Source organism: Perognathus longimembris, chromosome 10, assembly GCF_023159225.1.
Source record: "Perognathus longimembris pacificus isolate PPM17 chromosome 10, ASM2315922v1, whole genome shotgun sequence".
Lineage (NCBI taxonomy): Eukaryota > Metazoa > Chordata > Mammalia > Rodentia > Heteromyidae > Perognathus > Perognathus longimembris.
In genome coordinates this window covers 44,558,609-44,585,808 of record NC_063170.1, presented here as the reverse complement: position 1 = coordinate 44,585,808, position 27,200 = coordinate 44,558,609, and the positions used below count along the sequence as shown (strand labels likewise).

The 27,200-nt window shown below is 38.7% G+C and overlaps 1 protein-coding gene across 1 annotated transcript in view; it reads right to left on the bottom strand.

Moving 5' to 3' along the window:
* Nucleotides 1–27,200, bottom strand: part of LOC125358655 (ubiquitin-conjugating enzyme E2 E2) — a 223,539-nt gene that overhangs the window by 6,257 nt on the left and 190,082 nt on the right. Inside the window, exon 5 of the mRNA XM_048355951.1 lies at nucleotides 17,161–17,308. Coding sequence (XP_048211908.1) covers nucleotides 17,161–17,308 — 148 coding nt within the window. The remainder of the gene's footprint in view (nucleotides 1–17,160; nucleotides 17,309–27,200) is intronic.

Genomic DNA, 27,200 nt, shown 5'->3' with positions numbered 1-27,200 from the left:
AAAAGGTAGTACCTCGCTGATGGATGCTAAGAAGTTGCAATATTCAGTTGGTATTTGTCATCCTTCTTTCATCACCCCCAATTTGCCACACATTAGATTAAAGACAAAAGTCTGTAAGAAAACCATGAGCACAGTCTATTTTACAGGAACTCTGTAGATAGACTGGCATCTTCAACCCCCTTCTTTTGGAGGCTGTTTGATATCAGGATTATATCACAGTCTGGATTCACTTACCAGAAATGCTTTCACATTATTTGTGAAGTGAAAAAAAAATACATGCAAATAGCAACAAACATGCCTGGAGGAGCATAATAAGGTGGAACACATGCACTTACATGAGTAGTCATCTGCATCAAAAGACTTAAAAGGTATTAAGCAATGTCTTTTCCAGGACAGAAAAGTAGACAAACCAGACACAGAAAGTCTGAGAGTAGCTTAAAGCCATGGTGAATTATTTGGCAACTTGATCTGTTAGGGCATCAAACTATTAATGATTTTGGCAGACATATCTCTTAGGCAAGACCTACCCTTGGTCCAGCTACTACTACAGATATGTCTTGGACAAAAGGATATCTAATGTGACCTTCAAGGGACATTACCCTAGAGAACAACAGTGAGAAATGCAGGAAGACAGGTCTTTGACTTTAACATGTTTTTTTTAGACTCAGGCTAACCTGGAAAAAAAAAGCTAGATTGGTTTTTGTAAGAGAATTTGTCAGAACCCCATACACTCCAAGAACAAGCCTCGTTTTTGGACAAGGGTGCAGAAAGTAAAAGTAGCAGAGCAACTTGCTAATAAAGGAGAATCATTGTTGGAAAAGTTAAGAGATATATCCTGTTACATTCCTTGTATGCAAAAATGAGAAAATGGGAAATTAAGTTTCAAATGTATGGGTTATATATTACCAATAGGTAAAGGGAGGAATAATTCTACAGAATATATTAATTATGTGAGCATTTGTTTAGAACCACAGAATGTTAGCATTTGCTTTAACACTGTAGGACTTGCTCTGTGGCTCATTATTATGGCTTACGATTGTAGTACTAATTATTGGTAAGACTAAGACTGGGAAGGCCACAGTTCGAGGCCAGCACAGGCATAAAGGTAGCAAGACCAATCTCAAGCAATAAAAGAAGGGCATGGTGTCAAGCATCTGTCACCCCGGCTAAGTAGGACATAGTCCATCCTCTTAAAAATATCTACAGCTAAAATGGCTAGAGGTATGGCTCAAGTGGTAAAGTATCTGTCTAGCAAGTGCCAAAGCCGTGAGTTCAACTCCTTAGCACTACCATGAATAAATGAATGAATAAATCTCTCCCTTTTGATAGAAAAGAAAAAGAAAGGCTAACTTCCTGAAATATACATGGCAAAAAGTATATGATTTCTTTCTTTCTGAGACAGTTTTGCTGTGCAGGGCAGGCTGACTTAGAATTCTCAATCTTCCTACCTCAGCCTCCCAGGTGTGGGGATTACAATTGTGTGCCAAACCAAAAAGCGAAATAAAAAAACATGCCATTCTAACCATAACTATATATTTAAAGGGTGACTCTGCAGCACTGAATAAACTCAATCAATACACATAACAGTCATTTTTATTTCAAATTAAAAACCAGGCTTTAAACCCTGATGTCATATCAACTATTTTACTATTCTTTCTCTCTTTCCCTCCCCCCTTCTCCCTTCCTTCCTCTTGGCTATACTGGCATTTGAATTCGGAGCCTTGCACCTCTTAGACAGGCACTGTTAGTATTTGGGCCATGCCCCAGCCTCTAACATGCTTTCTTTTCATGTTTGTTTTTGAGATATTTCTGACTTAAAAAAAATAAACTGTAGTGTATATATATTGAAGATGTGAAATATATATGCTAGTAAAGTGAAACAAATAATTATATACATCATCTCATATGTTACTCATCCCTCTCAAGTGCAGCTACAATTGTTATTAACCCAGAATCCTAATACAACAAACTACTGTTATTACAACAGTAATACAACAAACTACATTTTTTGACAGTCCTGGGCCATGAACTCAGGGCCTGAGCACTGTCCTGGCTTCTTTTTTGCTCAAGGCTAGCACTTTGCCACTTGAGCCACAGTGCCACTTCTGGCCATTTTCTATATATGTGATGCTGAGGAATCTAACCCAGGGCTTCATGTATACAAGGCAAGCACACTTGCCACTAGGCCATATTCCCAGCCCCTGGTTGTACATTAGACTTTTAAAAACCTGTTCATTAGATATATTTGCTACCTTGCCTCCTTGGACTACATTTTCCTCATTTCTGCCCTCTTTCCCCTGCTCTGATAGCTATTGTTTTTTTCTCTATGTATTTCATTTTTTTTTTCGCCTTTGGAGACAGTGTTTCACTATGCAGCACAGACTGGCGTTGAACTTTCAATCTTCGCCTTTGTCTAAGCCCTGGGGATTGTGGGCACGCACCACCATGGTTGGCAGGTGTTATATGTTTTCTATCGTGGTATGATACTGTCCCCTTATTAAACATATGGTTTTCAGAGTATTTCTCCTATCTATAGGCTGCCTTATAATTTTGTTGATTGTTTACCCTGCTATGCAGAAGTTTGTGAGTCTGATGACGCCATGCTTATTTTTGCTTTGGTGGTCTGATTTGTGGTGTGATATCTGCCTTGAGCTGGTCTGTGTAGGGCATAGGGTAAGAGTTCACACTTTTTCTCTGCATGTTGGGAAATTCAGTTTTCCTAGCACTGTTTATTGAAGAGATTATTTTTTCCTCTGTGTCTTCTTGGTGCACTTGTCAAGATCAACTAACTGCATTAAATCTAGTTGACCCTTCCCAAAAATGTTGTCTTACCAACAATATAAAGAATGATTACCATATATTTTTTCCATAGTGACCCTGAAGTCACTTCTTACTGAGGACACAATGCACTGGAGAGATTTTTGTTTTTCTTTTTACATTTTTTTGACTGCAAATGGTGCCATGTAGTAGTCTGTGTTTGTATGTATAAACATTCCTTTTTATTTTTTTGCCAGTCCTGGGCCTGTTGGACTCAGGGCCTGAGCACTGTTCCTAGTTTTTTTTTTTGCTCAAGGCTAGCACTCTGCCACTTGAGCCACAGCGCCACTTCCGGCCTTTTCTTTTTTTGGTCAGTCTTGGGCCTTCAACTCAGGGCCTAAGCATTATCCCTTCCTTTTGCTCAAGGTTAAGCCTCTGCCATTTGAGCCACAGTGCCACTTCTGGCCGTTTTCTATGTATGTGTTGGTGGGGAATAGCACCCAGGGCTTCATGTATACGAGGCAAGCACTCTTGCCACTAGGCCATATTCCCAGCCCTAAACATTTATTTTTTATTATTATCCTTTATACTGGATAACAGTAGAAGGGGGTTACATTGTGTTAATTTCATAGATGGATACACTATACATTGAACAAGATCACCTTTTCTATTATACTCTTTGTGCTGGTATTGGGCCTTGAATTCAGGGCCTTCTTATAAGGCTGGCCCTCTACCACCTGGGCCACAGTTCTATTTCTAATTTTTTATCTAATGGTTACTTGGAGATAAGAGTCTCATGGACTTTCTTGCCCATGCTGGCTTTGAACTGTGATAGTCCGATCTCAGCCTTCTGAGGGGCCAGGATTTCAGTTGTGAGTCACTGGCACCTGGCTCCCTCATCTTTTTTTAAAATAGTATTTGCTGAGTTTCATTATGTTATCTTCTCTCTCTCACACACACACTCTACACACACTTTTTGACAGATATTTTTTAGTAGTAAATAGCAAAATGGACTACTGCCTACATACATTTTATGTATGTATGACATACCTAACTTTTTCTTAATGTTTTTATTATCTCTAGGCTGTGTGGATCATGTGTAGGTTTTGCTTTTTTAAATTCCTTACTGAGTTTTGAATTTAAGGGCTTATGATGTTCATTCAATTTGCTAAGTCACTGCTGGCACTTTATCACTTGAGTTATGTCTCTAGGTTGGCTGGTTATTTTGAGAAGGAGTCTCAAAGACTTTTCTCCTTGGCTGACTCTGAACCTTGATCCTCTGAATCTCGACCTACTGAGTAGTTACAATTCTAGCCACTGGTGCTGGGCTACAAGTGTTTTTTTTTTACTTGTCTCAAATCTCCCTAAAAGATCTGTCTATATGCGCAACTTCAGAGATCAAACATCTGGTTCAAAGGTATTACTTTGCAATGTGGACACTTAGACAATATTACTCTTCTGATTCATGTGTCTGGAACACTGCTTCATTTATTTTTGTCCCCTTCAAGTTCTTTCATTCATGTTTTATTGCTTCTAGAATATAGGTCTTTCATCTCCTTGGTTAAATTTAGTACAAAGTACTTTCGCTGCTATTGAAAATGGGGTTGTTTTTCCTTTTCAATTTTCATTAGGTTGTTATCTGCATAGAAAAATGGCCAGACTATTGTGCCTGGATTTTATACCCTGCAATTTTATTAAGTTACTAAGTTAACTTCTTAGATAATATAGCTTTCAAAAAGGCCTCTTTATATCTAAAAAACCCCCCAAAATCCAAATAACTACTACTGATTGAAAAAATGATAATAGGTTGTATGTGGTAGCACATGCCTAGAATCCTAGCTATTCAGGCAGATCCTATCTCAAAAATAACATAAGAGGGCTGGGGATATAGCCTAGTGGCAAGAGTGCCTGCCTCGGATACATGAGGCCCTAGGTTCGATTCCCCAGCACCACATATACAGAAAACGGCCAGAAGCGGCGCTGTGGCTCAAGTGGCAGAGTGCTAGCCTTGAGCGGGAAGAAGCCAGGGACAGTGCTCAGGCCCTGAGTCCAAGGCCCAGGACTGGCCAAAAAATAAAAATAAAAAAAAAATAACATAAGAATATAAAAGGACATGGTTTAAGTAGGCTCTGGGCTCAATCCCTAGCAAGACAAAACAAATGTAAACTAAATTATACACATATGAGTACGTATTATATATACACCCCCCCCCCCACCATGTCCTTCAGAAACAAATGTCTGAATATCCAGTTCTGGGTGCTTAGTGTAAGATCTGCTTTCACTTATTCACATCAATGCTGGATTAAATATCAACAACCAACACAAAGGCCCTATGGTTATGGCTACCAGTGTACTGGAATATAGACAAGACTGAACCTGGTGACAATGACCTGTGATGGGGAACTGCTTTGGTGCACATAAACTATTTTTCTTTGAATTAAAAAAATGGTCACATTCATTCTTGAAATAACGTTTTGTTTCACAAAAGCGTGACTAAATATTCCTACCATATTGTGAGAAGAAAATGTGGAATATTTTTTATCAATCAATAATGGAATCAATAATGGAATATCAAGTTATTTAATTTTTGTCTTTATTTGTATAGGCTATATTCTAACTTTATGACTTCTTGCCTATTTTCCCCTTGAAGTCATTTTCAACTTTTATCTATAAAAACTTAGGGTGAGAGGGCTTGGGCTTAGTGTTAGAGTACTTTTCTAGCATGGATAAGGCACAGGCCATGAACAAAAATCCCAGTATATATGAGATAGTAATATGGTTATCAAAAATTCTTTTTCTATAAATGTGTGGGTAACTCTTAAGACTGGCTGAAAACAGCAGTGAATGGTGAAAAACATAATTTGGAATTTTAGTCAACCAAATTTCAGTATTTCTGTGGATGACTTATGGCCATAGCTATATGGTGAAAGCTTTGAATGAGAGTTGAAGAGAATTTTGGATGGTAACTGGATTCACAGGGCAAAACTGATGGGAGAGTTAGGGTCAGCTTCAAACACAGAGATTCACAAAATCTAATCCGTGTGTGTGCGTGTCTGTGCGCGCGCGCGTGTACCAATCCTTGGGCTTGAACCAAGGGACTGGGTGCTGTTTTTGGGCTTTCTTGCACAAGAATAGCAATCTACCACTTGAACCACACCTTCATTTCTGCTTTTTGGTGATTAATTGGAGATAAGAATCTCCTGGACTTTCCTGAGTTCTCAGATCTCAGTCTCTTGAGTAGCTAGGATAACAGGTGTGAACCCACCAGCACTCAGCGGCAAATCTACTTTTGAAACAGAATTTGTAGCAGAGCTTTTGTAAAATCAGAAGCAGTGACCAGCATTTCTGGTTGAGCAACTCAGCTTGGGAGTGACAATGCATATGCTTCTTTCTGCTACTGCTAAACTGATTATTTCCTCAAATGCAAAAATGTTCTTGCCTCCACTTCTTTTTGTGACTATTTTTTTTAAGCCTTTTAACCTTGTACCTACATAAAAACAAAGAAAAAAACAAAACCAAACAACAAAAATCCAACAGCTCAATTCTGCCAAACAGTTTATCATGAAATCTGGGTCTAGTTCACACCCCTAGATCCCGGGAACAGATAGTGAATATAGAAAGCTTTTTACTGAGATTCTGGCTAAACCTGTATACCTTTCTGGCTGCCATACAAAATACCACAGATTAGGCAGCACCACCAGCAGCAGTGTCTTCTATAGTTCTCCAAATTCCAAGTATTGGATAATTTCCTTTTAGGTGAGGGCTCTCTTGCTGCCTTGCAGATGGCTACTTACTGAGTCCTCACATGGAAAGGGCAGGGGAAAGAGGAAGGGTGGGAACTCCTGTGTATTATCTGTGTGTGTGTATGTATATGTGTGTGTGGTGTATGTGTGTGTGTGGTGTATGTGTGTGTATATATATATGCCTGTGCTGGTCCTGGAGCTTGAACTTAAGGCCTGTGTGCTGTCCCTGAGCTTCTTTTGCTCCAGCACTCAATTACTTGAACTACAGTTCCACTTCTGGCTTTTTTTGGGTAGTTAATTGGAGAAAAGAGTCCCAGGAACTTTCCTTGGCTTTAAACTGTGATCCTCACATCTCAACCTCCTGAATAGCTAGGATTATGGGCATGAATCATCCACACCTGGCTTTCTTGTGTTAATCTTAATTTTTTTTTTCACATTAAGCCAGGCCTTTGCACATGTTAGATAAGTTCCCTAAAGCCCCTTGATTTTTTTCTTCTGAAAAGGATGATCATGCGCTTTTGGATCTAGGTATCACCACCATGTTATCTTCCTTAGCTCTTTATAAGCACTATTGCCACATATAGTCACATTAGTGCTTACAAGTGTTAAGACATATTAATTCTGGAGAATGGATGCCACAATTTACTTGACAGGAAAACCTTAGACTTGATTTCCCTGAGCATGGGAGGTTACAGCAAACCAGGCCTTCTATCTCCTCATCCTCCCTTGAGGAGTAAGGCCCTGTAAGTCTTGTTTTTTACAGTCACCTCCACATTTTCCCCAAGGGAACCTACTCCCAGCTGCTCCCAGACTTTCTAGCCATACCACTCTTAGCTCCAATCAGGCAACTCAGCTCTGTGGTGCTGCTTATCTGTCACTAAGCCTCCATTAGACGGGAAGTGGCTAGAAGTAGCTCCCTGGGGTAGGAGAGACAGCAGCCTCTGTAGAATCCCTGGTCCGCAGTGCCAAGTACAGTTCCTCCAACTTTTGGCACTAAAAATAAATATCCTTTGAAATTGAGTTTGAGGAATGAAATTACAGTAATGAGTAGTAATTGCCATGACTATCTATTAAAAGACCAATTTAAAATGACTACTAGTGAACAGGAAAGTGATTTTACATTTAGAAATCTGTGAGAACAGTATCTGACAAGAAAGTATATAACTGAAATTCTGTTCAAAACACTGAGGCAGATGCAGAACTATTTGAAAAGACTGCTTACTGCTGTACATTCTTTAGCAGAGTGACTTGTGGAGTGCTTAGACTGCCATGACCAAGTTACTTTATAGCCACAGGTTTATCTTGGAAAAGATACTGGAACTTTGCCATCACAGATGTCAATGGTAGATATTTTACTAAATGAAGAGAACCCAATGCTACACAGAATAAATGCAGAAAGCATTATAGATGACTCCTGGCTTCAGCATAAAAGGTTCTGAAATATTTCAAAACTACACAGGCAGTTTTCCTCTACTTCAGCCTAACAGGGCCAACATTAAGTCACAAATGAAAAGGGTTCCTGGAGGACACCTGGAGGGGTATAATGTGTAGGTTTGTGGCAGTTGACTTGATAGATAAATCAGTTTAGAAAAAATTCATACTTCAGGGTGATTTGTTTAACACCAGCTTCTGGAAGGTTCCCCATAGAATTTTCCTTTCTCTTGATATTCCTTTTATATAGATTGACTGCTAAAACTCTGAAGGGTGGTGGTGGTGGTGGAGGCACCAATATGGATGACAGCATAGAGTGTAGAAATTTGCCTCCTAGGGATAATGTGCTTGATTATTTAGGGACCCACCCTAGCAAAGGGAGCTAGTGGATCAGAAAGAAGAGTTACTTCTACCCAAGGTCCCTACCTTGGCCTCTATTCTCTGAAGTAGAATAGATGTGAGAGCCTCAGGCCCACCTGAGGAGATATATGCCACAGAAATGCTCATATAAGTGCTCAGGGCTCCCTAGCAGGGAGGGGCTGGTAGCCTTGCCACAACAATGTGTGGGTGGTGAGTGGATTTTAAGTGCAGAGCATCACAACAGAACAGGCATCATAAGACTGAAGGCTTCAACTGCTGTCTTTTCTCAAGATTAAGGACTATGATATAAGAATTTATCCATTTTTTAAAACTTCCCCATCTCTCCTCTCCTGCGACTTTAGGGAAAGCTAGTTTCCCTGACGCGTGGTTTTTAGAAAGTCATTATTCATGTCAAAAAAACATATATATGTAAATATAATATGAAAGTTAATCTTTTTAGTATGTAATCTTTTGGTACGTAGTTCAGCAGAATTAAATACATTCAGATTGCTGCTGGGCGATGATTACTACTATTACTTTTTGCAATGCTGTAGATAGATCTCAGAGCATTGGTCGACTTTCTGAAGGACACATCCCAGAGATTTATCCTGACATTTTTATTTTCAGTGCTGAGGATGGACCCCGGGACAGCATACATGCTAGGCAAGTGCTGAGTGCTCTTACTAGTGTGCTATATCCTCATCCTCTTTTTTTTCTGGTGGGGCTGGAGTGTGGAGGTCAGATTGGAGCTTGAAATCAAGACCTTGTGTCTGCTAAGCAGGCTTTCTACTACTTGAGCCATATCTCCAGCCCTAATCTTGTATATTTTATCTTTAGGACTCAGACGTGCCTCTGTTGCAAGTAACACAGAGAAAACAGTGCAGACTAAAAAGAGGCTTGGGCTTAGAATAAGGTGATTTTCTGAAAAGTTCTGCAGCTATATAGAGTTAGCATGAGGGGACAGAGAAGATGCATTGTGGGTGCGTGGAATAAAGAAGCAGATTTACAATTAATTTTAGTTTAAGGGATAGCCCTAAATATTTAAATTTTCTAAAATGTAAAGACAGAAGGCAACACCAAATTGAACTTAATAATTTGTCTCCTTACAGAAAACAAATCCCATTAGATATGTAAACTCCAAATACAAAACTATGAAGCTTCTTGAAAACACTATAAAGGGAAAAAAACACCCTATTTTTACTGACATCTTAAAGGCTAGGTCACTACACCTCACACAGCTAATATGGCCTTCAGTTGAATGCATGTTATGTAATGACACAGCTTTCAAAGTATTTACAGAAATTTATATACATCATTTTTTTCACATAATAATGCTGTAAGCTAGGGTCAAAAGTACAGTTTTCAATTCAAAGATGAGGGCATCTACTTAGCTAAGGTCACCAGCTAGTTAATAAGAGAGCTGTGTCAAGATTCCAGTTTTTCTGACAGCTTCACAATTTAGTTTCTCTGACTTATATCTTTCAACACTGCAAAGTATAACCTTGCATTGTGCTCATGATCTGCCTGACTTTGCTAAGTTTTACAGGGGCATTATAAGGTTTGTTGAAAAGATGCATACAAGGCATGTCACTATGGCTTAGAGAAGTCAGGCATAAATACAGTAAGGATCAGGGCAGTGGCTTAGAGCTAAACAACATAAAACCCATCTCGCACTGTGGATCAACTTGAGTGTTTCCATTTCAGACTTTGATATCTATACACAGGACAAAGAAGCTCACAACATCAGAGGTTATTATGTTATGTGTATGATAGTGCTTTGGCATGGTACTTATACAGCATAGCACTTTATATTTAACGTTTTGCAAACTAGGTTTAAAAATGAAGCTGGAGGAAAAGGCCATTACATTAAGAAGAAATGTACTGACTGAACCTGGCAAAAATGCCAACATTACTTACAGTGTTCAGCAACATTTTCAGAGTTGACACTAACTATATCCCTTTTGAGTGCTGACAGAAAACCAGAACAGGAGCCACTAGCTTGGCACATTCTGTGTACTTGAATATCCTAAGGTTAGATTAGGGTAATAGATACTGTACACTACTACTAAGTCATATGGTTATGGCAAAAATCTTCCAAAATAAAAACAAATAAAAATATACATATATATATAGTATATCTGAATTACCATTTTTAATGAATCCTACCATAGTAAAATACATTGAAAGTCTGTCACATATAATTCAATCCTGTTTTTAGTGATTTCAAAGACATGTGACACTTGAGTAACAATCTGTGTATATTTTTAAATTGAAAAAAATGTTTTTAAACACCTTACTGGGTGCAAGAAATACTAAACAAAGTTAAAAGCTGAGAGAGAAATAACAATCATGGGGCTACAAAATGCAGAGAAGATACCTGTTAATGAGAAAACGGACAAGGAAGAAGAAATAACTCACATCATATGCAGTAAAGCTCTCCCTAAAAATAGGAAAGTATTGTGGACTTCCTTTATCACTGGCTCCAGGTCAATGACTCTTTTAGAGAAGAGGGATATACTTCAGGCTGGAAGGAAGGTGAAGACAAATCAAAGGCTGGGGGAAAGTGGTTTGAGTATATAGACTGAATACACAGAGGTCAACTGTTTTTACCTTACAAAGTTAAAGCAAAGCAAAGGAAAGCAAGAGTTAGGCTGGACAAAAGGGAAAATGTCACTGAGGAGTAAACAAAGTCCAGTAGGGTTTGTGGGGGGGTCACAAAATGCTGACAAGTATATCTTTATGTGATGCTCTACTGTCTTCTGGGAAAGATGATGGGTTTTTCTGGAGGATATCCTTGGATATGATTATCACCAGCCTTTCCTCTCTGTCCTTTACAGTGCTGAAGTCTGAACTCAAGGCCTTGTGCCTGTTAGCTACTGACACTGTACTATGTGAGCCAGTCCCCAGCCCATTTTTGCACTGGTTATTTTGAGATAGTGTCTCACTTTTTGCCCAGACTCTGCCATCATAACCAACCTCTTCCACTGAGATAGGGTCTTGAAAACTTTCATTTTTGTCCAGGCTGGCTTGGAACTAGAATGACAGGTGCATGACAGTGCCCAAGAGGAAGTAGTCACAAGGCAGTAATGGCACAAAGATTCTTTAAAAGTCAGTGTGGGACTCATTGGCAGAGTGCTTGCTTGGAGGGGAGGAGGCCTGGGTTTGAGCCCTAGCCTTGAAAAAAGCAATCAGTGTACTCACAGAAGGACCTTGTCAGTGCACAGCGGCAGTCAATGGTCTTAGAAGGCATACTGAGAGGTTGCCTACAAGGGGAATGTCACAGCCACAAGGGATCTAGCCTGAGCTAGAGAAAACGGTCTCTGGTTTAGGTGATCAGGGCACCATAGCCTCTAAGCTTAGAGACCCTTCTGAGTGCATGATGGGGGCAGCATCCTAGAGGTCCTTTTAAAACACTGTTACCACATTTAAAAATGATCCTCTTCAAATGCACATAAATTAAAATCTATGCTGCATATATTACTTGTAAACCAGGTATATGTGTTTCTGACAATAAACTGTATTAGAATGATTCCACTTTCCAATAACAAGCCACCATGTGACAGACATGACAGACATATAAAGTAAATAAAGCAAAGAAAAAGCATTTAGAGTTTCAAAGGTGGCAAATGGTGGAGAACTAAGAGAAATACACAGACCACAGACAGTTGCATTTAATAATCTCATCATTTATAGTATTTATTTGTGGTATTAGGGATTGGATTCAGAGCCTCGAGCATGCTAAGCATGTACTATATCACTGACCTACACTTCTATCTTTCCTTCTAGACATTTTAGATGGCAGAAAAGACACCTTGGGAAAGTCCCAACCTGTGAATGACACCTGAAACTTTTCTGTTGCACATCACAGAGCTGAACAACTAGACAACAAACACACGAAAAAGTTTTGCTGGAACAAAACTGCTTAAAAGCTTGACACAGTTATGTTTCTACTGATAGGGGGCTGGGGATATGGCCTAGTGGCAAGAGAGCTTGCCTCGTATACATGAGGCCCTGGGTTCGATTCCCCAGCACCACATATACAGAAAATGGCCAGAAGTGGCGCTGTGGCTCAAGTGGCAGAGTGCTAGCCTTGAGCAAAAAGAAGCCAGGGACAGTGTTCAGGCCCTGAGTCCAAGCCCCAGGACCGCCCCCCCCCCCCAAAAAAAAAATCCCCATCTACTGATAGAAGCTGTAGATATACCCAAGTAGTGTGTATTGGGTAGCTGTGACATGTGGCCCTTCAGTCTATTACAAGGCAAGAGGAAAACAAAAAACTGTGCACAACCTGTAAGAAGTTGTTAGGAGGAACAGGAAGGATCTCCGATCTAAAACATGTAATTCCTACATAATTTTCTCTGTCATTTAAAAATGTTATTTTTATTCTAGAATGGAGAGAATTAATCATGAATTTTTAAATCAGTCTTGAATTATTTTCATTAAAAAATAGCTACTAGGGAGGCTAAGATCTGAAGGTTGTGGTTAAAAGCTGGCAGCCTAGGCAGGAAAGTCCATGAGACTCTTATCTCCAATTAACCACTAAAAAGTCATAAGTGAAGCTGTGGCTCAAGTGGTAGAGAGTTAGCCTTCAGCAAAAAAGCTCAGAGATAATGATGGGGCCCTGAGTTCAAGCCCTAGGCCCCAGGACTGGCATGCGCTGAAGAATAAATTCATTTAAATCTAAACAGGTCTTGATTTTCAGAAATCTTTCAAGTAAGAGAAAGTAAGCTTTTGAATCAGCCCCTATAAACAGTTGTGGGAAGATACATTCCCAGTGGAGAATGTTGTGGGCTGGTGAATGGGAAGGATTTGTACCTTAATTTAGTGTCTTGTGTTTTCAGTGACATTCTGAAAACAAGGGCAACAGCAGAATGTAGTGCTTCCACAGCTTTGCCCAATATCCTAATGAATGCTAGACACACAAAAAAATCTCAAGATGATTGAGGAGAAGAATACACTTGAAGTACACATACATTATTACATTTTATGGGGAATTACTTTCAGTGGAGAAGGGCCTCTGTTTTGAGAGAGTATACAAATGAGTAAGCCTGACCTAGATAATTTGCCTGTTATTTCTGTGCATCTCCTAGCAAAATGCAAGGTCAGTGGTGTGGTTAGCATGAGTAAGGCTCTATGTTCAGTTTCCAGCACAGAAATAATAAAATAGATCATTGGTGATCTGTAAGAGGGAAACTATAAAACAGTATCTTCTATAAAGTAAACTCAAGAGAATTTATCAAATGTTCAATTTCTAAACCAGTAAAAGCTAGTGGGAAAACAACAGATTCTTGCCAAAAACTCTGTAGTAACAGCTAATCCATGAGCAGGTTTATGTTAGTTATGGGGCAATTAAACATTCAGAGAAATGCTATGTAGAAATAAGTCAAGGTTAAAAAAGTTGAGGGCAATGTATTAAAATTTACACTCACACTATGAGGCAAATTTAATTGCCAGACTCTTGGCTGAGTTCAACTGAATTAAGAGTTTCAAAGCCATAATCTCAAATGATACATTAAGTACTTATAGGATCCTTGATTTGAAACAAAATTTAACAAGCAGGGACCATTAGTATATATACATAAAAAAACCCAAAAAACCCTTCAAGCCCTAAAGACACTTCTATTTTGGAAAAGAACTAATTCAGTATAGACATGTCATTGAGGAATTACATATCTAGATCCCTCTTTTCTTTTTACCTTAAGATATCATGCCTAGGACATGAACACTGAATGACACACAAAATCAGAATTCCCCAAATGCAACTCCTAATACAAATCAAAAGTTTCTTTGTTGAGTTACAACATTTCCAACTTTAAAACATCTTTCCAAAGAATTAAATAAGCAAACACAACTCTTCTTCAAACACTAATCCTGCATTTAAAAACTTTTACTTAATTAACGTAACGTAATTTACTTAATTAACTTTTTGAACTCTTGTGATTAATTTTAACTTTAAGCTATCCATAATACTGATTATGATCCCACTATGGTATTGCTGCCATCACAAAAACATTCTGAATAGGATTGAAGTTAAATGCACCAGCCTATAGAGTTTGTTAAGACAGGGCACCCACATCCTTCAGGTAAACACTTCCACAGAGGACATGAGGCCTCAGTGAAGCTCCAGTGAAGCTCCATGTGTTAGCTGAGTGCTTTCTTCTGGAATTGCTCTTATAAAACATAGTTCTGGGGCAGGGGAGGGGGCATTTTATGACTATAATCTCAGCCACATGGGAGGTAAAGATTTAGAAAACGGTCGTTCAAAGCCAGCCTAGGTAAAGTATTAGGGAGACTCCATCTAAACAAAACCCAAAACACCAGAGGTGGTGAAACTTGCCTGTATTAAGTAAGTAGGGCTGCAGTATAGGCTGGCTGGGCCAGAACAAAGATATGAGACCCAACTTAAATAACTAAAGCAAAAAAGGGCTGGGGGCATGGTAGAGCCACTGCCTAGAAAGTAAAGGTCCCAAGTTTAAACCTCAATGGCAACCCTAACTGCACCCCCCCCCCCAAAAAAAAGTGCATTTGGCATCAGGTATCTTCGTATTTAATATAATTTGACTTGTAAGGTTTTTCTTTGGCACTACTAAGATCTGAACTCAGAGCTTCACACCTACTAGGCAGATACTCTAACTACACAGTAACACTCCTATTCCTTTTTGCTTGTTATTATTCTTTTTAATAGGCTCTCATTTTTGTCCAGGCTAAAATGGACCATGATCCTCCTATCTATGTTTAGCACATAACTGGATGACAGGTGTGCCTTAACTATGCCCACCAACAGTCATCACCTAGAAAATCGGAAAATTTGGTTTATCCAATTTAATATCTCACTATAGCAAGGCCAAACACAAGCAATGAATAAAAACCAAAAATAAATTATCAGAGGCAATTTATGGATAAGGATGGAATTATTATAATTTTTTAAATAAACAGTTTTTAAGTGATCTAAACAGAGCTATGATGTGGATGAAGGAGCTATTCTTCTAACCTTTTACAAATCATTATGTAAGAGCCACTGGGGCAAATTCCTCTTCATTTGCTCAGACCATTTGAGAAGAATAAAGCTGTCTTGCCTAGGAAGCTGCAGCTGCGCTCTGCCTCAGCTGAACTATTGAGTAGAACTGAGGATTAATTAGTTGCCATTCTCAGCTCTATTTGTTCTAATAAAGATTTGCATAAATCTATGACGGGGTAACTCATACTTGGTTTTCATTGGAAAAGTGTTTGGCAGAAAGGGAAGACCTCACCAGCCTAAGTGCTGATGTTTGACCACTTTCACTGAACCCAGCCTGCATAGTTCTGCTTGCAAAGACTTCACGTATTGCCTGCTTATGAAGGCAGCCTAATATCTGAAGGCAGATGAGAGGGAAGAGAAAGCACTCCTAGGGTGGAGTCCAGAGATTTACCCCAAAGCACAAGTGAATGAAACCAACACCTTCTAGAGACTGTACCACTAGTGTCTTGGAAATTAAAAAAGGAATCTTTATCTTGGAAAATTTCAAATGTATTTAAAGAAGGAAAAATAGTGTCATGAATCCTCAACTTGTCACTTAGGTTCAACAACTGCAGTGGCCAATTTTGTCATTTTTTTACACTTTACCACCTCCAATCTTTATGGACTATGATGGAGTGAACTCCAGACATCACAATATTTATCTGCAAACAGTTCCATAAACATCTCTAAAAAATTGTAATTAAAAATATGATAATCGGGCTGGGGATATGGCCTAGTGGCAAGAGAGCTTGCCTCGTATACATGAGGCCCTGGGTTCGATTCCCCAGCACCACATATACAGAAAATGGCCAGAAGTGGCGCTGTGGCTCAAGTGGCAGAGTGCTAGCCTTGAGCAAAAGGAAGCCAGGGACAGTGCTCAGGCCCTGAGTCCAAGGCCCAGGAATGGCCAAAAAAAACAAAACAAAACACACACACACACAAATATGATAATCACCTCATATAATTATGATTCCTTTTTGTTGTTAAAAATCAATTTGTTACTTCAAAACATTCTATACATTAAAATATTCTTATTTTCATATTTCTTCATTAACAAACGTTCTTATTGTTGAAAAACAAAAAAAAAAATCCCACATCAAAGTTAGAAGAGTGATTTTATTCTAAACATGGGAGATGGAATTTTGGGCGATATTAAGGTGATTAAAGAATGTTCCCATTGAGAGCACCAAACCCCCTAACCCTTGGTTGTTGCATTTCCTAAAGCAGGCCAAGTGTGCAAACAATCAGCAGGTGGATTTTGTTTTAGAGAAAAGAAACTGGCTGGAGACATAGACTCTCCATGTAGGAGTGCACAGGGCTAAGGATTGCAGTATTAAGCATAGCTGCATGCCAGAAAGGCCCGGCTATAAACTCTTCAGCTTTCCTGGGAAGTTGAATTTCCTATTCTGGACCATTCAGCATTTTTATTCTAATAGCTTGTCAGACACATGGTTATTAAGATGCCAAAAGGTCACATCTGTGTGGGGCTGCCTGATTGTTACCAGGTTTTAATAGCCCACATTTCTCAAATTAACATCTTCTAGTAGGCTCTAATTAAAGATTAAGCTATTCAATTTTTATTATTATTTGGCAGGAGAATTTAATGCATTCTTCAAATGCACTTTCTCATCTAAAATCACTTTTCATCCATTTTGACCATATTATACTTTTTTGGCACATCATAGCAGTAAAAAAGATTCATGAAAAAAACCTAATTTACAAATAAATAAAACAATTGAGTTATGAGTTACTTCCTATGGAAACTAATTCAGTAACAATGGCTGCCAATGACAGTTAGTAGTATGAGAAACAAGTTGTAGACTGTGACATTTAGCCTCCATAAGGCCCAGTTCCATGGCAGATTTCAAGTCTTACCAGGGTTGCAGTCTGTAAGAAGTGAGCAGATGGAGAGGAGGACCTTAGAGATGGTTAGGGCTGGACTCCAGTTGTCCTTTAGGATGTCCAGGCAGATCACACCTTGGCTGTTAATATTACAGTGATAGATTCTTGTTCGGAAGGTAACCTACAAGAACATGAAAAGCTGTTATAAGTACTTTTTTTTTGGCCAGGCCTGACCACTACCCCTGGCTTCCTTTTTTTGTTCAAGGCTAGCACTGTACCACTTGAGCCACAGCACCATTTCTAGCTTTTTTTCTGTTTATGTGGTGCTGAGGAATCAAACCCAGGACCTCATGCATGCTAGGCAAGCACTCTACCACTAAGCCACATTCCCAGCCCTAGATACTTCTTTTATTTGACAAATATAGTACAGGTCACAGGTAAAAATGTCTGTTCTTTCCTTGGGTTGGTTCATGAGAATAACCAATAAATATCATTTAAAATGGAAAACACAACATCAACAGCAAATTCAGGACATTTTGCTTTACAGAGTCCTGTTATTTAACTGCCAGTCTAGGAATTGAATTTACTTCTCTCTCTTTTTGTGAGACCACATCTCACTACACACTCAAGGCTGACCTCTTGGGTGCTAGGGTTACAGGCATACTCAGTTATGACTGTTTTGAATTTACTGATATAATTATAGACGTGCTCATGAATGGAAAACAGACTCTTAACTTCTCAAACATCTTGTGTTGAATTCCAGTTTATGTAAAGGGCTTTTTTGGGGGCTGGTCCTGGGGCTTGAACTCAGAACCTGATTGCTGTCCTTAAGCTTTTTTGCCTAAAGCTAGTGCTTTAACACTTGAACACACCTGTACTTCTAGATTTTGCTGGTTAACAGGAGATAAGTCTCATGGACTTTCCTGTCCAGCTGGCTTTGAACTGTGATCCTCAGATCTCAGCTTCCTGAGTAGCTAGGATTACAGAAATGAGCCATTGGCACCTGGTTTGGAAAGGTTTTTGTACATTTATGAAATTCAAATACCTTTTGACATGAGAATAACTAGGATACAAAGAGTAACACACAAAGTGGAATGTACATATAAATAGTCTACCGAGGTGTGACCCTCCATGTTGCAGAGTAAGGCTCCAAAGTTCACTATTCCCCAAAGGTCTCGTGTATCTTTTTTCCTTATGACAGAAGATCACCACTACAGTTTGCTTATATTTAATCTTGAAAAGTATGCCATTAATACTTCTATTGAAAACAACCAAGTCTGCGTCAATTTTAGCTATCTAAGAGTCATAGAAGCAACAATATAATTTTAATGCTACTTATTAATGTTACAGTTATAAAGGTCCTTACATTTGTAAGTTGAAACATTAAAATATCTACACAGCAAGTCTTTCTAGGTTTTACCACCCCACCAGGGCATCTAGCATCCACTCAAACTTTGGAGACTTCTGCAATTTATGTCAAATCTCAGAAAGGTGGATACAAAGTCTTACAAGTTGCTGAACAACATGGCATCCTTCTCAGTTTAAATTTGGACTCTAGAACCCCCTTTCCAGTGCTCTGCTAGACTGAATAACCAATATTTCTCTCCATACACCCATGTCAAATGCAGAGCAACACTAAAGAAAATATAAGCTACATTGTTTAAATGCATATGTGAATCTGCAAGGGGAATCCCCAGAGGGTGAAACCTGAATCCCCAAATGACAGTATGCATGAGCTGGCAGTGCAGTGATAGGGGTGGATCTGAGGAAAGAGGAGGGGGGTAAAGGATAGGGGTCAGTCTTAATAAAAACCAGGAGAGAGAGAGAGAGAGAGAGAGAGAGAGAGAGAGAGAGAGAGAGAGAGTATCCCCGTGTCCTAGGGCTTAAACTCAGGGTCTGAGTACTGTTCCTGAGCTTTTTTTTTTTTCCCCCTCAAGTCCAGCAATCTATCACTCGAATAATCGAATAAGCAGCTCTATTCCCTGCCTTTTATAGTAGTTAATTGGAGGTAAGAGTCTCATGAACTTTCATGTAGTGGCTGGTTTAAAATCATAATCCTCAGCTTCCTGAGTAGCTAGGATTACTGGAATGACCAACTGGTGCCTGGCTTGAAGGTTTGAATTTTGCCATCTTCACAGAGAAGGCAGATAAAATCTTAGACTTGTATGTGGCAAGAAGTTTGAAATGAGAACCTTTATATAACTCAGGACACCTGAATGGAAATGATGGCCTTGAAAAAATGGGTTTTATGGAGAGGCAGCAAAGCAGCTTGTCAGGGAGAAGCCTATGCTCTAGATGGGTGAGGAAAACAATCTATCCTGAGAATTCTGAACCACTGAGAAACATACTATGTAGGCATAGCTAAAAATGAGTTTGAATGACCATATAATAGAGCAACAGTATGTTTAAGGCAAAGAACCTTGGTAGGAATAAAGAGTGTTACTCCATTATGACCAAATGATTATCCATCAGGAAAACAATGGTTTTGAATTGATTGTATTGACAATACAGCCAAAATACAGTAAAAAACTTACAGAATGAGAAAATGACACATTTACAACCATAGAAGGACATTTTAGTACAATAATTCCTTGTAGGTCAACTTGGATGAAATTAGTAAGGAGACTGAGTATTTGACTGACCAATCAAGGGATACAATGAAGATAAAATTGAACATTTAGCATTTAAGTAACATATTTTTTGCTGAGCATATAATGTTTACAAAGACTATTGCATGCTAAGCCACAAATGAAGCTTAAAGTATTTAAAGAGTTTATATTAAGTCCATAATGCAAGGTCAGAAAGATCTCCCATCACATGTTTGTAAAATGAAAAACATACTTGCAGAAACTCTTTGATTGAAGACAAAAGTCAGATTTGCAGGTAACTCTCACTGTGAACATGGGCTGCTAGAATAAACAATTTGTGATTTAGCCAAAAACAGCAGCCAAAGGGGTAAGCTGTAGTTTCACAAGCACACGCTGAAGAAGGAATAACTCATTAAATAATGAGTTGTCTGATATATACCAGCAGAACAGAGTAAGCTTCATAAAAGAATAAAGACCTGAGCTTAAGGGAATGAAACACGGAATACCTACTGGTGTTAAATTCCCACAGAAGCCAGACTGCTTATTCTTTTAGGCAATCTGTTAAATGAAAAGACAAACTATTTTTATGATCCAATGTTACATGGTAAGTGGAGCTTATGTAATAATGACATTTTTAAAAGGTGCCAGGTATTAAATGGTTACTCTGAACTAATCTTCAAAACAACCGAGGAAGTATTCAAAAGGAAGAAACTGAGGCTCAGAGATTAAAAAAAAAAAAACCACACACCAAAAAAACCCAAAAAACAAAACTGGCTTAAGCTTCTAAATACGATGCGGGGCGGGGGCGGGGGCAGAATTCAGTTTTGCCCATCTAAAAAGTCAACATCTTATTATTCAGTCTCTATTCCTTTGCTTTTTTTAATTGTCAAAGTGTGCTACAGAGGGGTTAGATTCATATGAAAGGCAGTGAGTACATTTCTTGTTCTACTTGTTACCTCCTCCCTCATTTCCCCCCTCCTTTGCTTTTTTTTAAAAAAAATTCTTTCAGCCTTTAGATTGGGGACGATAGGTTGATATATTTCACTGTGAGGAACAACATAGAGGGGCTACATATATCCTTCCCTTCCTCCTTCTATGTTGTGCAAGTGTAGTATGCCATAGAAAATTGATATGAATACCTCCACTGGCCTTTTCCTGATTTTACCAGTTTTATGAGCAAGTGTGTTTAGTTCTACGTTATCCTGTCACGTGTAGATGTCACCATCTGTCACCACAGTCAAGATGCAGAAAGTTCCATCACAAATACCCTTTGTGCTACCTTTCGAGGGCCATAAGCACCTGTCTCCCTTACTTGTAATTCCTGCCAACAGGGCTCTTGTCCTCATCTCTATTCATGTTGTCATTGTAAGAACATCTTAAAAATGGAATTATATATCATGTAATTTTTGAAATTGGCTCTTTTTGCTCTGTATAATAATTCCCTTGAGATCATCACATTATTGTGTCAGTACTTTGGTTCCTTTAAAAATTTTTAGCCTCTGGTACTGAAGTCTGAACTTAGGGCTTTGTACTTGCTGAATAGCCATTCTACTACTTGAGCAGCATTTCCAGACCTTTATGCTTTTAGTTTTGGGGTAGGGTCTATCATCATCATCATCATCATCCCCAGCTAGCCTAGACTATGATCCTCCTGCTTACTCCTACTATATAGCTGGGACCACACCTAGCCTTTTTGTTGAGGTAGTGTCCACTTACTTTCTGCACAGGTTGGCCTTGAAACCACAATTCACCTGATCCTTGTCTCTTGAGTATCTGGCTCAGTCTTTCTTATTTTTTTGAGACAAAGACTGCACTATGTATTACAGACCAGGATGGCCTCAAACTTACAATTTTCTTGCCTCAGACTTGCTGGGACTATAGGTATACAACACTGCACCTAACTTATAATGCAGTTTTAAAAATGGAAACATTTCATTAAAACTAAAATTGAAATATAGCTGGATTAAAGAAAAAAGAGATCATATGTTTGCAAAGATTCCTATGGACAGAGTGTACTTTTTACTGCAATGTTTTATAATAATCCTAACAGATCATGATAAAAGGAACTACCCTGGTGACGTTTGCCAACTTCTATTCTGAAAGATGCTACTCATTTAAAAGGCACACTGACTGCTCCTACATGTAATATTGATTCCCAAGTGTTATCATTTTTTATCTTTCAAAGGTGAAAGAAAATTCATGGTCCCATTTTTAAGAAGCCTCATACATTTAGCTGTTGTAATGTTAGGCATGATCTCTCTAGCTCTGTCATATCCTACTGTTATTTCCACATTCACCCAGAACATCCTTGCCATATGGTAAACCCTCATCAAATTATTTTCTCTCAACAGGTCCAATGTAGTGATTAGTATAGAGAGAGTCTACTGTTTGCTGAAAAACTGTAACTACCTTATAGGCGATTGTCCAAAGACCTGTGATGGTTTTAACAACTTAATGTCCTTTAGATAAAAGAATACTTTAGAAGTATAATTTAAGAGCAAAATCTGGAAAATATCCTAAATACACAGAGGCCTTTGTCACTGAGATAAAGTCTTGCCATGAATCTCAGGCTGGCAACCTCAACCTCGTGCAATAAACTGAATATTTTTCTCCCCTTCCTGGAAAATGTCCACATCCCAGAATCTATGAATATTATTTCACATGGTAAAAGGAACCTGCAATAAAGTGAAGGATCTTTATACTGGGTGAGTCCCATAAGATCTAATGATATATAGGTGGTTCAACAGCTTCCTTGGATTGAGTTCTGATAACATGAGAAAGCAAGTAAAGTGTCTAAGCAAAGAGAAGAAAATTTTAATGACATTCACTACTGGCATATGTTCTTGCTTTGCTAAATGATCTATAAAACTGGGTTTTTAGACCTCAGATCCAAAGTCCAGGAGTCCTCTAGGACCAATCCCGCTCCCCCCCCACCCCATATGCCAAATAAAGATGAGGTGAAGAACAGAAAAAAGTGGTTTATTACATTTAAGCCGTGGGAAGACAGCACTTCATTACACCTCCAGCTATCTTGGGGGAAGGAAGTAATAGACACTGGCCTCGGGTGAATAAGGAGAACAAGGGGTAATAGGTTAGAAAGGAATGCACAGTTCTAAGTCATTGGTTGAACATTAGTTCAGCCTTTGACTCCAGAGGTCTGGTGGGTGGTCTGTAGCTTTTGGCTATTCTCTTCAAGATGATGAGAACATGGCACTATCTATTAGAGAGGCAGTTTGCCTCTTGTCACAAGATAAATATCTGTAACTCCTGTTCTTCCTGGACCCCAAGGTGGTTGTAAAGTAACTGCAGCAGGGAATGGATCAGATTAAAGAGCACAGATGCAGAGTGTGAGGTGGGGAAGGTGTATGTTTGACTGTCCAGCTATTAGTCAATTCATAAGCCCAGCAAAAGCAGCTTTTAGGTTGTCTTTTATACTAACGTGAGATTACTAAGGACAAAAAAAAAAAAAAGCAAAGCCAAGTCAGTGGAAAAAAAAACACCCTCAAAAAAACCAAAGCAACAATAAGCAACTATTTTATCATGACTTGAATGTCATTGCTTAAAATTTATCTGATCTTTGAATAATTTGGTGCTGAGTCATTTAGAACATTCTATTAAATGTTCTTTAAACATATGTGGAGAAGAGATGCAATAAATGTACTGGATACTCAGAGTTTTACATGCTAGATTGGGTAACTAACCAGGAAACTTACTTGAGTAAAGTAAAAAAGAACATCTTGACCTTTTATTAAATATTAATTTGTTTTATAACAGGCATGACCAATATTGTTATGATTTGAATTAGATACTCAAGTAGAAGTGATGACCTTATGTCTTCTTTGTAAAGGAATATGCTAGATTGTGTGTGTGTGTGTGTTGTGTGTGTTTTAGTACTAGGGCTTGAACTCAGGGCCTAGGCACTATCCTTGAGCTTTTCACTCAGGGTGGCACTCTACCACTTGATTTTTAGGTAGTTTATTGAAGAGTCTCAAACTTTCCTTCCTAAGCTGGCTTCAAACCGTGACCCTCAGATTTCAGCCTTGAGTCACCAGTGTCTAGCAGGATATGCTAGTTTAAAAAAGCTCTTGGTAAAGTGTCGTTTATTTTACCAAGCCAGTTACTTCTATTTGAGATTATGCTGATTATGAATTTTATAAGGTACCTTTACTCAGAAATATTTAGAGTAAGATTCAAATTTGATTGCAACAATGAAGAAGTGATGTTGAATGATAATTAAGGTCTCCTATCCTGTAATTTTGGGTTAGAGAGATGTTATGATGGACTGGTAATATAATTGTTGCATAACGTTACTTCTTAAATCAGCATCTTGAGGAACACATTCTTTGTGGCAAATGACACTGAATTTATAAAACGGCATTTATATGATTAACACTGGAAAATTCCAGTTCTGGCTTTTTGCTGCCAATTGGTAAGCATCTGTCTGCCAGGGATTGCTCTGAACTGAGATCCTTAAGTCTCAGCATTATAAGTAGCTAGGATTACAGGCCTGAGTTACTGGTAAACGGAAGGAAGGGAGGGAGGGAAGGGAGGGGAAGGGGAGGGGAGGGGAAAGGGAGGGAGGTGGAGGAGGGGAGAATAAATACAGAAACAACAACAACAAAAAAGAGGAAGTTGAGAAAAGAATCCTCCCAGTGTCAGCCAACTAGGAAGCTGGTGTCGACAGATGCGCACCACTGCTCCCAGTTAGTAGGCTGAAGAGGGGTCTGGTAAACTTTTCTGTCTAGGCTGGCTTCAAACTGTGAAGCTTACCACATATGGGACTAAAGGGTACATACCACTGATGTGGTTTTTATGCTTTTGAATGTTTTCATAAACAAGCAATGCGATTATCTTCATTGCTATACATATATTTCCTTCCTTCCCTCCTTTCCTGCCTGCCTGCCTGCCTGCCTGCCTTTCTCTTTCTGACTGTGCTTGTTGCTTCATACATTCTCCTAAAGAAAAAAGGGAAGTTGCTTTTCAATCTTGAATCTAGAAATAGAGTAATAAAATGAAATTTTCTGCATGAAAGGCACAATTGTCCCTGAATGTCCACCTGTATTTCAGCTTCCAAAGTGTGCATATGAACTCCAGTTTCTTTTTTTGGAGCAAAATGATATACAGAAGTACATTCTTTCTTTTTGTGCCAATACTGGGGCTTGAACTCAGGGTCTGGGCATTGTTCCTTAGCGTTTTCTGCTCAAGGCTGGTGCTCTACCACTTGAGCCATACCTCTACTTACAGCTTTTTGGTGGTTAAGGAGATAAGAGTCTCACAGACTTTCCTGCGGCAGCTGGCTCAAAATTAAGTTTGGGTTGACAACTGTACCTTGTTATGGGTGAGATAATTTATTCTAGTGTTTTAACCTCCCAAGTCTGTATTTACTCAACTCTCAAATTTGTACTTCTAGGTCATAGCACTCATCTAAATGCAGACTTGTAAAGCCATTAGCTGAACACTTCCACCCATGTGTCCTCTAAGTTCATCACAGGCAACATGCCTCCACCTCACTACTCAGATCAGAAGCCACAAATCTTCATACAAGGCTCTATATAGTTGGTAAGAGATGAAGCTGCGGCTGCTAGTTCAGTGCTTCTCAATCAGGTGTGTCCTGCCTCCTGCAGAGGACATTTGGCAGTATCTGGAAACATATTTGTGTGGGGGGCAAGGAGGGAGAAGGGACTGTGATTGGTATCTAGTAGATAGAAGTCAGGGATGCTTCTATATAGTGTATGTTGTAAAAGACAGCCGTCAACAAAATATAATTATCTTGCTCAAAATGTTAATTTGGCAAAAGTTGAGAAAATCTCGTTCTATTGTCCAGGAGTCAAGGAAGGGCATATTCTTGCTCACTTGTGTATGTTTAGTATTTGACTGACTACTGTACATGACCACACAATAAAGACATGAAAAATGAGTCCATGGATTATTGACTTTATTTTTGTCTTCACAGCATAATCTTCATTCTTTTCTGGCCTGAACTACGGTATTCCTAATTCTCTCATCTCCATATTCCTGGAACTGTATTTTCCTCATTTTTATATCTCAAAGGTTTAGAGTATATATGCATACATGATAAACCATAAAACATGTTAAAGTTGCTTTAAGGAGAATGGTAGATAATAAGGGAGAGTGACAGGAGTAAAGAGTTTGACTGAGATATAGTGTATGACTGCATGGAAATAATCACAATGAAATCCCCCTTGTACAACTAATGTTTATTAATTTAAAAAGCAGGAAGTAATCTCTGCTTTATAAATTAGTTTTAAAAGTAACTGTGGCATTGGTGGCTCACACTTGTAATCCTAGCTACTCAGGAGGTTGAGATCTGAGGATCACAGTTTAAAGCCAGCATGGGCAGGAAAGTATGTGACTCATCTCCAATTAACCATCAGAAAAAAACAGAAGTAGCACTGTGGCTCAAGTGGTAGAGCACAAGCCTTAAATAAAGAGCTCAGGGAAAGTATGCAGAGGCCTTGAGTTCAAGCCCCACAACTGAATAAAAAAGTAACCATCTTTTCAAAGGTAACTGTCTTTTAATAAATTTTGGCTAACATAACTGCTTAATATAATGGTAAAACCACAAAAATATACTTGCTGATTTAAAATAGCTATATTTATATGAATCTTAAACCAATCTAAATTATCATATTTACTTTTGACTTTGTTTCTCCTTATTTTCTATGAAGGACAATACATAAAAAGGCCAGTTGGCATACTTTTTTCTCTTATTCAATGATAAGCCATGATAATGTGTTGAACCTGATTTTAGCGAGGTAGCTACGAGAACATATCTACAATGGTTTAGGATGGGGTGTTACCAAAGAAAGGTGATGAGAAATGGTAGTGTCTAAATTTGTCCCAAAATGGAGTCAGTGGGACTAAGTTTAGCTAGGCTATGTGAATCAAGAATCAAGGTGGTTGTTCCTCCCCCCACCCACCAACTGTGGGCCTTGAGCTCTCACTTGGCTTTTTTACTCCTGATGGTGCTCTACCACTTGAGGAACACTGCCAATTCAAGCTTTTTGGCAGTTAATTGGAGACAAAGGTTTTGTGGATTTGTTTGACCAGGCTGGCTCTGAACTAAGATTCTCAGATTTCAGCATTCTGGGTAGCTAGGATTATAAGCATGAACTGCTGGTTCCCAGCAACTATCAGGCTTTAGTCTTAGTGACTGGGACAATGAAGATGCTATTCATTGGGAAAACTGAAGGATTTAGACCAGCCAGAGAGGGCTAAGGGTTATATAAACATCCATTTTGTTTTGAATTTGTTAAATTTGAGATATCGACTGGCCATTCAAACAGAATATCAAACAGGAATTTAATAAACATGAAGAACTTGATCCATGACCAAACTTTAAATGAATGTATGAAATCATATGAAAACCAGTTAGTTCATGTAACTTTGTAACTTAATTGTGTATTCTTTATCCAAGGCTGTAGTTAATCAATGAATAAGCAATTGGGTAAACAAAGATAAATC